At 40.9% G+C, this 11,315-nt stretch overlaps 1 protein-coding gene across 6 annotated transcripts in view; it reads right to left on the reverse strand.

Annotated features, from left to right (window-relative positions):
* AKAP13 (A-kinase anchoring protein 13) overlaps positions 1-11,315 on the reverse strand; it is a 184,149-nt gene that overhangs the window by 25,780 nt on the left and 147,054 nt on the right. For all 6 annotated transcript variants that reach the window (XM_017742616.1, XM_017742619.1, XM_017742618.1 and 3 more), the window contains 2 exons: positions 4,918-4,960; positions 3,655-3,760 (listed from right to left, as the gene is read on the reverse strand). In XM_017742616.1, coding sequence (XP_017598105.1) covers positions 3,655-3,760; positions 4,918-4,960 — 149 coding nt within the window. The remainder of the gene's footprint in view (positions 1-3,654; positions 3,761-4,917; positions 4,961-11,315) is intronic.

Genomic DNA, 11,315 nt, shown 5'->3' on the forward strand with positions numbered 1-11,315 from the left:
AGGGATGGAGCTCTGCAGCCGCTGCAGGAAACTCTTGAGCCCTGGATGACACACTCAAATAATGAGTAACTCAGCCTAAGGACTCCTCTCCCAACACATCCCAGGCAAAATGCCAGTGCCGGAGTCTCCCTGCAAAGTGTCATAAACAGAAAGTCTATTTACTGGCCCCAAACACTATTTTGTTCTGCAAATAAGCAAAACTAGGAGCATTACCATATGGAATAATCCTGTCTGAAGCAGAAAACCTGCCAGAAAGAGTCTGTATTGCATCACATCTCCGCCTCCTCTGAGCCATCAGCCTGGCTCACCACCCCACGGAAACCTCCACAGCCCCATTTTCCATCCGCTGACCTGCCCATCTTTAACCATATCCAGCCTGGCACGGTTCAGGAACTGAAACTCTGCAGTTTAGGCCTGGGCTGACAGTACCAAGTTGATGCCTGGAGTTTTGCTCTACTGCCAAGCCTTGTGAAGCTCCAAGAGTAAAGAGCGCTCTAAGCTCAAGCTAAATCTTGTGACTCTCAGGCTGAAAGGAGATTTCCCATCCTATACTTCAAACCGACCTGAAATGCACTGTGAAACCCAGCAATTCTGAAGTCTGATTTTAATTTCAATTAAAGCTGAACAACCTCAGGAAAAACAGGAAATCGGTACACCACTTTCAAGGAGGAAACAGCAAACTCCACACAGGGGCTGCCTGCCACTCCACTGAAGGACAAAGTCTCACAATGAGATTTTTTTCAGCTTTTTCTTTTTTCCTGTGGCAGTTACTGGAACTTCATTTAAAGAAGGACAGTAGAAACAAGACTATTTTTGTGCTCTTGGAGATGCCAGTGAGATCTGAAGCCTGGCTTTGTGGCTGAACCAACGTGCCAGAGCAGACACCACGACAGGTACCGCGGCACCGAATTAACACCGCACACCACAGCAGTGGATCCCGCTCCCCAGGAACCATGGAGCTCTTACCTCCCAGTGCTTAAGTCCCACCAGCCTGACTGTGATCTGAGGTACTTCTGAGAATCTATTCCGTTTTACCGACATCCTTCCCCCGGGGCAGGAGAGCTGCTCCCCACCAGGAACTGCTCCCCACTAGCCCATGGCGATGCTGGAGGCTGCAGCAGGGCCGGGGATGGAGGCACAGCACAGAGGAGTTGAGCAAAAGGGGGGAGGGGCAGGACAGTTGCTGACTTCCTTAAAGATGATTTTAGCTACTTTGCTACTGCTTCATCTTGCCCTACCGTAGGTTCCACTGTGAAAAAAAAAAAAAACCCAAAAAACCAAACCCATACAGGCAGAAAGGATGTGATTAATATTTTACAAGTCGCGAGTCAATACGAGACCACCTATTTAAAAGGTAGAGGGGAGTAAATCAAACACTCTGTGATGTTTGAGGTACAGAAAAAGTGAATTTTAACACACCTCAGTGTTGCTACATACTACTTCAGCAAACAAAGTGCTGCAGAAGTTGCCCAGACAGAAAGGTTTTGTGTGTTCGCACTCCTCCTGCTCTGCAGGTCACAGATATTCTGTCTCCTAATCCTTTCAAACGCTTAGAACTCCTACCATTTACCCTGAAATGCTGCTGCTGGCACAGCACTGCCTTATTACTGTGCAAGGCAAGGAAAAAGAAAAATTACTCATGCTAATTGTTGTAATTTCTCAGAAACTCTTGACCAAAATGAAAAAAAAATAGGGTTTTTTCCTGAACTGACAAAGATAGAGCATGTTTAAGACTTTGCAAATGTGAATCAGAGCACTCTGCTAACAGCAACAGATTCACTGATAATCCCAAATAACACCAAGGACACACCAGGCATGGGTAAATTCACATCATCTTCTACCAGTATGCCCTCCAGTTAATGCTCTAAACACCCCCTTTTTTTTAAAGGGTTTTTTACCTAACTCTCTGCAACATTTTCCAAAAGAGCTGTTGTCATTAGTAGGCTCAAATATGCTTTATTTTACTTTTTTTCATCTCAGTAAACTGCATTTCTGAAGGTCTGGAGATCAGTAAAACCAAGCTGAAAAGACACTGAAACCTCCCTCCCTCCTGACAGCTCAGAAACCAACTTCCTTTGTCAAACTTCCTCTTTCAAGGTTTGTTGTTCTGTTGGTTTTAACTCTCAGAGGTTTTTCTCGTCTGTAATGCTTCTGAGAAATCAGTATTCCAATGAATTTTTGGTCAAATTATTTAAATGTGCAGGTGGAGCTTTAAAAATGTACGTAATGCAAACATTCCACTGTGAGCAGACAAGAAATTGTAACTCGAATTACATTTTGGCTTTTATTTAGTAAAAGTATGAGAGTTGATACAAGCTGCAATTTTTATAGTGCATGTTATGGTTGGGATTTTGGAGCAACTCTTTGTCAACACTTTCAGACACAATCACAAAACTAGTGAAATCAGACTGCACTGAGCAAGTATATAAAAGCACTGCTGCTATATTTTCTGTCCCAACCAGATCTCTTACCTCTCTCTCCAGTTCTTGCTTTAGAGATTATTCACATTAATTGCAAGAACCAGTTAATGAACTTCCAGTCTCACTCACAGTCTGTGCAAAATGCTCCTGAACTTCTCACTGGTGTTTGCACAGAGGTTTCTATGTAAACAGATTTACTTTTTTGACTTTGTACTTTGCAGCAGGGAAAAGCGCTGTCCTAAAGTTGCTCAGCAGCAGCCCTAAGTCACTGAAACTTGTGGCTTTCTTTCTTTAAAGACAAATCCATGAAGAGGAGCTGTGTGTAATTCCACCTCTCAAGAGCCTTCCAACAGTATTTACCAACATATTAACTACACATCACCTAATGAGACAGTAAAGTGCTCCGAGCTTCTGTCAGACAGATGAATTGAGGTGAGATTCAAGCAAAAAAATCCAAGCCAAGGAAATCCCCAAACATATATTAACCTTCAGGGGACAATCTAAGGCAACAACAGCCCGTTTGTGTGAAATATTTAGCATTAATGTAATTATTTCTGTAACCAATACTGTTCCCAGAAAATTCAGCTGTGCTGAGCAGGGCTTAACTTTCAGCAAATTAAATTCCAGGGTTTCAAGGATGGAAAAAGGGAAAAATATAAATATTGGCCATCACTAAAGGTCACTGTTTGAGCAACTTCTCCTGCAGTGCACAGGAACTTTGTGGCAAAAGTAAAAAAATGGTGAAAAGACAATACAGCCTTCAGCAGCCAGTCCCTTCTTACAGCTCCTGTCCTTGTTTTATTAAACACTGCTCAGGTTCTGTAAAAATTAGACTCATTAATCACTACAAAGCCCTAACTCATGCCAGGGCAAAATTTATTCTCTGTGGGGAAAGGAGTAAAACCATAGAACCATAAAGGCTGGAAGAAACCTTCAAGATCATCCAGTGCAACTGTCCACCCAGCGTTGCCACTGTAACCCAAATGTAGGACCCAGCACTTGGCCTTATTGAACCTTATACAGCTGTCCTTGGGCTCAGTTTTGGGGTGCTAAGATTTCCCATGGAGCCAGTTCCTATCACCCCACAGACAATCCTGCCCTTACAAAAAAAAAGGAAAAAAAAAAGGAAGGAAGAAAGTAAAAGAAAGTAAAGAAAGGAAAGTCAGGCAAAGACTTAAACACAGAATTCATCTCTGCTGCCTAGGGCACTCCAAAAATCACAAGAAGCACTTACTTTGCTCTTCTTGCTGCTGGACATTTTATTCCTGAGGTAGCTGAAGGTGCGGCTGACTTTTGTTACACCTTTACCAGCGGGGACGCTGCTGCTCTCTTCGGATATACTAAAATAAAGATAAAAGTTGCTTTTGGTTTTTCTTCCCGAAGCATCTATTAAATGGATAGATTCTTTTTAAAGGACAAATGCATTTCTTAGCCAATAGAGTCTTGGGTTGCTTTCTGGTGAAAGAGAAGGAAGAGTGAAGACAAAATGCCAATCCACTCATTTTGAGATAAATTTCAAGGAATCCTCCTATCTGTTTTGAAGCAGGCCATGCCATAGCACCCTCTGCTGCTCCCCTTGTCAAATAACCAGGAACCATTAATGCTGGTAAAGAACCATTTCCTTCCAGAGAAAGGCATCTAATGAACTCTGAAAAGGCAGTGAATGTTTTTAACAGAAACCACACTGTCTGCAAAGCCTCCCCTGAGAAATGAGAATACCAATATTAAGTAATAAACCACAATGGTTATGTGTATTAATTTAGGAATTTTTAGGATCCCAGATAATTTTTGCCAGTCTTTACATGCACAAGCTTATGACTTCTTCAGCTACAAAGGAAGAATAAGGAAACTATTATTGTATTAAAGGACACAATCTGTCAATATTAAGCACAACACAAACCAAAAGCAGAAGAGCAGAAATACAAATTAAACCAAGAAGGAGAAAACAGCAGTGAGCAGAGGGGAAGAGCCTCCCAGTCACAAAATAAAACCAAAGCTGCCAGTGACACAGAGACCAGACACTCAGCTCCCTCAGTGCCACAAACGTCCTTCCTCCAGTGAAGCACTCTGAAAGCCACCAGGAAGATTATCTCCTCTGTGCAACTTGCAAGGGTGAAAAGTAACATACAAAAACACGATTGTTTTGGCCTTTGTTATATATATAGAGAGAGAATGAGCCACAGGAAGAAAGAACTACTTTTAGTGTAAAATGTAAGTCAGGGTAAACTGATACCATGCAACAATGCATAATCTGATGTTATTGGCTATGAATAAACACAGAGCCTCATTAAGAGGTGAGACTTAGAACAGACTTTCCTATTCTGTGATCTAGAATATTCTTCAGCCTTTAGAGATACGGGACTGATTTTCAGCTGCCTGACAACTCCTGATTTCAGCTGAAGTGCACTGGTGCCAGGAGGGGTTCTGGGTGTCCAAGGCAGAGCCCACTGCAGACAGAGTCCCCCAGAAGGGACACGGTGTCCCCAGGATACTGTACCTCTGCACCGAGGAGCCCACGGAGCTGCCGAACGACTGCGCACCTGGAAAAGACGGGAGGGGCAGGGGGTGACAGGTTAGACTGCAACCTTCCAAAAAAACATCATTTGCATATTGGGACAGTTCAAGAGGAAAGGGAAATGTTTTCCAGAAGTGGGTGTTTAGAACAGATTTCACATGTTCAGGATAAAACCTGTTCCCTGCATCCTTGGCTGCTCTCAAATTAGATGCTGAGGCAAAAGCCTGTTTAGTATTTTTATCACTCTTCAGCTATTAAGTAAAGACTGTGCAACTGTTAAACTTGCTGGTAAATCAGGGTGTCTGAATCAGAACTGCCAATTCAATGACAATAGGTATAAATGAGAATCATTCTGACACAATGCTTTTATTTATACTGCACTAGAAAGGATCTATTGTACAGCACATCCGGGTTCCATGTATAAAACTTTTCTGCTTGATAAAATTGTAGTTCATTTTCCCATCAAAATCCTGAGGCACTTCATAAAGAGTAAGGGAAACAAGGGAAGCCTTATTCCGTTTTCCACAAAATGTTACCAGCCTGGGGCTCCGTCACGAAACACTGCTTGAGGAAAGGCTGAATTTCAACATGAAGCTGAAGCCCTGCCAATGGCACCAACTCTCTTCACACAAGAAACCTGCTTGCACAACACATTTGGAGCAGATCTGGGAGCTGACATCATTTACCAGAACCATCGAAGAACACTAAAACATCAGGATGAAATGATCCAGGACAGAGGGCTCTCTCTGAAGTAACTGGGCTTGCCAGGACTCCAAAAAAATCTTCATACAATTGCTGTTTGCAGCCCTATCTGAAGTTCAAGAAGCAGCATGACTGTCACCTTATTAGGCTTCTGCATTTAGACTGCAAGAAAAACAGTATTTTGGCTCAAATTCCCTTAATGCTAAGGGTGAATGCAAAAGAGCTACTTGCCATTAGAGGAAAAGATGTCCCTTTACCCAAAAGCAGTAAGTGCATTAGGAAAATCCGTGCATACAATATTAGGCTTTAAAACCAGAGTTTTCTAACCACTGATTCAAGTGCCAACAGAGTCTGAGACAGAAATAACATTTCTTCATATTGAGAAACTAAAATACAGGCATACCCCGTTACCTAAACCCTGCTTGGAGAGCTGTGTTAATATTTCCCTTGCAAAATCTTTCACCTCATTAATGATTTATCCCAAATACACCAAAGTTAGTAATACTGTAATATGTATGCAATGAAGTCCACTATTTGATTTCTAACAGTGATATTATATTTTTATAATATAAAACTACCTAAGTGCCTACTAAGATCACACAACTAATTTACAGACTTCCAAATTCTTGGTTAAAGTTCCTGTAACTCTGGTTCCCGTTTCAGTTCTAGTTTGCTTTTAACCTGTGTTAGGCCTCCTTAGTCTTTCATTTCCTTTTAAAATAGATTCCTCAGTTTGACTGGATTTAAGTATTTCACAAACCTTTTTGTTTCTCTGCAGTTAACATCAGAAATGTGAACAAACTCTGAACCAAGAGCTGCAATAATTTGATATTTGTGACTGTTTTTCACTACCTTGAGAAAATACACTGCATGGGAACTACAATTATGTATCATTTATCTTTTACTGCAATAGTTGTTTTCTCTTAAAAGCAGGGGTCTCTTGGTGCTGGCAGGCAAAATGGATCCAGTCAAGAATCGAGGTCTGTTTATGATTTCATATTTTAGATTATAACATAACATCACATGATCAACCCTCTGCTGCAAGCTGTAAACCCCAGGAAGATAAGCATGGAAAAAGACACATCTTCTCACCTTCTGGTTTGTTTCTGAAGTAGAACAGGGGAAGGAAAGCTTGTTTTTTTAACGTTTTGTGTTTTCTGTCATGACCAGGAACAAAACTGACATCTGACTTCACAACCCACGAAAAAATGAAGTTTTTATTTCAGAAGCCAGAACTGCTATCTGTGTACAATGAACATGGGCTAGCAGCCAAATTTTGCTGTACTCATCTGAACACCTTTTAAGCATCACCCACCAAAATTAGTTCATATAGTAGCTAGATTTGAAATAATTCATCAGGATCCATTATGCAGAAAGCAGTGACTGGACTAGGATGCTGAAACCAGCTTGCAATGCCTTCATGCTGCCACTAATCAAACTTCTGTGGGTCAAGAAATCCACAGGCTTCGTAATAATTGTCCAGCCATCTGAAATCCATATCTTACATATATCACCAAACAAACTTCAACTAATTCTCCATTTTCTAAAGAAAAACAGGCATGGAGAGGTTGAAGAGTGGTAACTGAAATGCACGAGCAATCTTAATGTTCACACATCCATCCTCTTATGAGAAATGAACCCTAAAGATGTGAAAAAACAAATTGGTCTGGGATTACTCCATGAAAAATGCCCATTGCCAAAGCAGTCTTAGAAACAGCTGTGGCTAAACCAACCTTCATAAAGTCATCGCAATATCCTCAAACATGTAAAGAAAACAACATTATTGTTTGAGACAGTATCTGGCACTATCTTAAATGATCATCGTTAAAAGGAGCGCTGTTGAGGGAGAGAAGATAAATACTGGCTACCATAAATATCCTCTAAAATTGTCATACCCTAACATGAATATCAGGTGTTGGATGCTTAAAACAAAAAACCAAAAATAAACAATAATAAAATAACCCAAACCCTCAAAAGAACAGAACTCACCAAACAAACAAAATCCACCAAAAATTTTACCTAAAGGTACTTTTTACTGTGGGTCATGATAGAATGCACAGCTGTGTTTTTGCAGTTCACTTTGTGGGGTTCATGAACTCTGAGTTGTGTTAAAAGCAGAAGAAAAGGACAGAGAAACAAGGAAGGAGCTTAAATATGGAAGTGGGTAATATCACACCTGGGCAAGGACTTTCTTGAAGGAAGGGACAAACCCACAGTGAAGACCAGGAATGGAAAGGAGGAGAATTTAGATACGTACAACATGGATGGTGTGGAGATTGTTTTAAATTCAGAAAGCAACCAGAATCTATTGGACTGGAAAGCAATTTCCCCCATCCCACTATAGACACAAGTAATGTGTCTGGTTTATTTCAACAGTCTAATAAAACATGCTTAAAAAATAGGAAACATTTTCAATTATCTTTGATAAGCCTATTTAAAAAACACAAAAGGAGTCTAAATTACTTTAATTCAATCTTCTGCCTTAGTCAGGCTTCTTTTAGCAATGGAGTTTGCAGGAGAAAAAAAAGCTACCAGAGAACTCTCGCCTGTTTCCCACAGAACTATTTGGATAATAATATCAGGACCTAGATATGATCACCTTGAGGATTTAAGGTGTTTGACTGCAATATGTGCTTTTTGCATAGTGGGGGAACTGTGAAGTTGCTGTGAAGATTTTCAGAATTTAATAATCACGGCTTCTGTCCACTTCTCTTCCACTGAGCAATGCACTCACTGTCACTTTTGGAGGGCAAGATTCTACCTCTTCTGCTAACTCCATGCACTGCAACAAGCTCAGGGCAAGTATTTTGGTTTCAGTAAAAAGGTAAAGATTATTTTGCTGCTCAGAGTGGCAGGTGATGATATTTGCCACGTGGATACAGACTAAAACTAACCAGATAAGATGTGATGGTGCTGATGTAGAAGATTCTTTAGATAATAATCCTTTTATTCTGCCATTAGTGAGTATTCAGATACAGCACTAAGATAATGCTATTAGACATCATGCAATGGAAAGGTTAGTTCAATGTTTGCAAGGTGAAATTCCAGTGTCTGAAGCAGAAAACCAGATTTCCCTTTGTTTCCACCCATTATGGCTGCAATGCACAGAAAACAATTACTTACTATCCAACTCCTCCTCCTCCTCATCACTGGAAGAAGAGCCAATAGAAAAGAGAGTTTTAGACTTAGGAATGAATGGAGAGATGCTGAAGGAGAAGGAGATTCGTCTCGATGGTCGAGTCCGGCCCTGGGCTGAGAAGTGGGTTAACAGCAGACATTAGAGCATGCTTGAAAATGCATTTAAAAATAAAAAAAGGACAGGAAAGCAGCCAAAGCAAACTAAAAGCAAAGCAAAGGAAATGTCTGCAAAGCAGCTGGCTCCAGAAAGGCACAAGAAACAAAGAACTGAGAATGTGCAAATTCCAGAGGATGCAGGTTTCAGAGGGCGCAGGTCTCACTGCATGCACAGATCGAGGTTTGAAGCTTTCCCTATTTTTGGTGACTTTTTTTTATAGGACCTCTTAGTGAAGAATTATAGGCAGCTAACTTTCCAAACTGAATACCAACAACAAAATGGATCTCTGCACAAAGGGCATCAGCTTCGCTGAAAGAACTGCCAAGGACTCACACCAGAACACCTCAAGATATCTGTTTAAAGGTGCTTTCTGCAGTTAAATGACACAGCAAAGCTACCAAATATTAGCAAGGTCAGTTTATCTGAAGTGTTAACTTAATCTACCTGGGGAGGTTCTTGCCACTTCCATCTCTAAAAAAAAAAAAAAAATCAAAAATGATGATAATGGTATGCCCCTCAAAATTTCCAGCTTTAAAAAAAGAGACTCTTCTTCCAAAAGAAAACAGAAAAAACAAGCATCTCTTTTGCCTTCTTCTAAAATTTAGGAGTCCTTGTTTCAAGGAAACTGCCTGAACATGAGAAAAGCCACACTACAGGCTCTTCTGCCCTTGCCTGGAAGATGCCTACTAAACACAGTGCCAAATTCAGCAATTATCCATGAAATCACAGATCCCATCATTTATTTTTAAGAGCAGCCCTTGCACAGCAGCAGCTTTGCAACAATTCTTTGTAATTACAATGGTCTCTGACAAGAGAAGTAGGATCCAGTCAGCCACTCTTCATTGAAACTGGATTCCCAAAGGCTGTATTTCCCAAACCTTCTCTTCATACAAGCACAGGTGGAAATCTCTGAGCTGTGACCTGATTGCTGGACACCCACTGCTCATATGGTACATCTGTATGTCCTGGGAAAGGTGACTGGGACAGGGCTGAGGAAACTGCCCCTGGGACAGGTCTGATCTAAGGGTCCTACTTAAGCACCTACATTAAATGTCTTCAGCACATGTATTCAGGCACTTCTAAGTCATTCCATGGATAAATCAATTCACTTGCAGGACAGGGAAAACAGGCTAAAGACTTTATCAAGTATTAAACTTCCAAGAGAAAGATGAAGCAATGATTGCTCTCTTTGAATGAAATACGTCCTTTCAGCCACATACAATGAGGGTTTTTGCATGGCTGGTATCATACATCAAAAGTGAATTCAGAATATAAAAACACTGTCCAAGGAATAGCCAATGCTATGCAAGCAATGCAAAGCAAACTCCCCTGAAAACTTCCTCCAGCCATTAGTCACAAATGCCAGTTGCCTACAGGCAATTTGACTAAAATGTGCACAGTTTTCCAACGTAAGCAGAACAACCCTAGAGGGACCCAATGAAAGGCATTTAAACTGAAGAATTCTTAGCAAGACCCACGCATTAGTTTTGTTTAGACTGCCTTTTGAAGGAGTTGTTCTAGTGTTCCAGACTTGAAGAACACAATTAGGCAACACCACTTTTTCTTCTGTAGTCTACTGTCTATTTAGACTAAAAGTCAAGATGAACAATAATACTTTACTGTAAATTGAACCACCTTCTTCAGCCCAGTTCAACTTCCATTTCAGTGGTTTTATTTATAGCAATTCCTGGCTTTATAACAGTGCTCCACACTGGAAATTTGCTATTCCAAGGCTAAAAGCATTCTTCCGAGCACTCCAGCCAACAGCTCTTGTGACCTCCCTCTATAAAATGCTGAAGGATTAACATTGTGAATGGCCACAGCAGCTCTTGGAACATCTGACACATCAGATGGAGTGTGGGCTAGGAACTCAGTCTTGGAATTGCTCCTGCCTCAGCACACATAACAATAAACAGTAAAAATAAAAGAAATCCCTTCATATGTTTATTAATCTGGATTTAGTTTTTAAAGTTCTCATGCACAGCATGTTGCTTGTTGCTTTCTTCCCATTCAGACACATTTGCAGGGATCAGAGGGTCACTTTTTCTTTTAAACACCTACCACAAGATTATGCAAGTGGAATAAAGAACTGAATTTGTCCTAGAATTCACTTCTATGTCATTCTTGCATAACTCTTAAGTGTCCTGCTGGAAAAACATGAACATGAAACCCAGGTGACACAAGGGAGTTTATACAACAAGACCTCCTTGTAAGAGGCACTAAACTCCTTCCCATGTCCTATGCTCACAATTCAAACAATACTGTTCCTCTTTCCAAGGGGAAGAATGAAGTAGAGTAATAGAATGGTTTGGGTTGGAAGGGACCTTAAAACTCATCCAGTTCCAACCCCCTGCCATGGGCAGGGACATCTTCCCCCAGACCA

Source organism: Corvus brachyrhynchos, unplaced genomic scaffold (genome assembly GCF_000691975.1).
Source record: "Corvus brachyrhynchos isolate BGI_N302 unplaced genomic scaffold, ASM69197v1 scaffold97, whole genome shotgun sequence".
Classification (NCBI taxonomy): Eukaryota; Metazoa; Chordata; class Aves; order Passeriformes; family Corvidae; genus Corvus; species Corvus brachyrhynchos.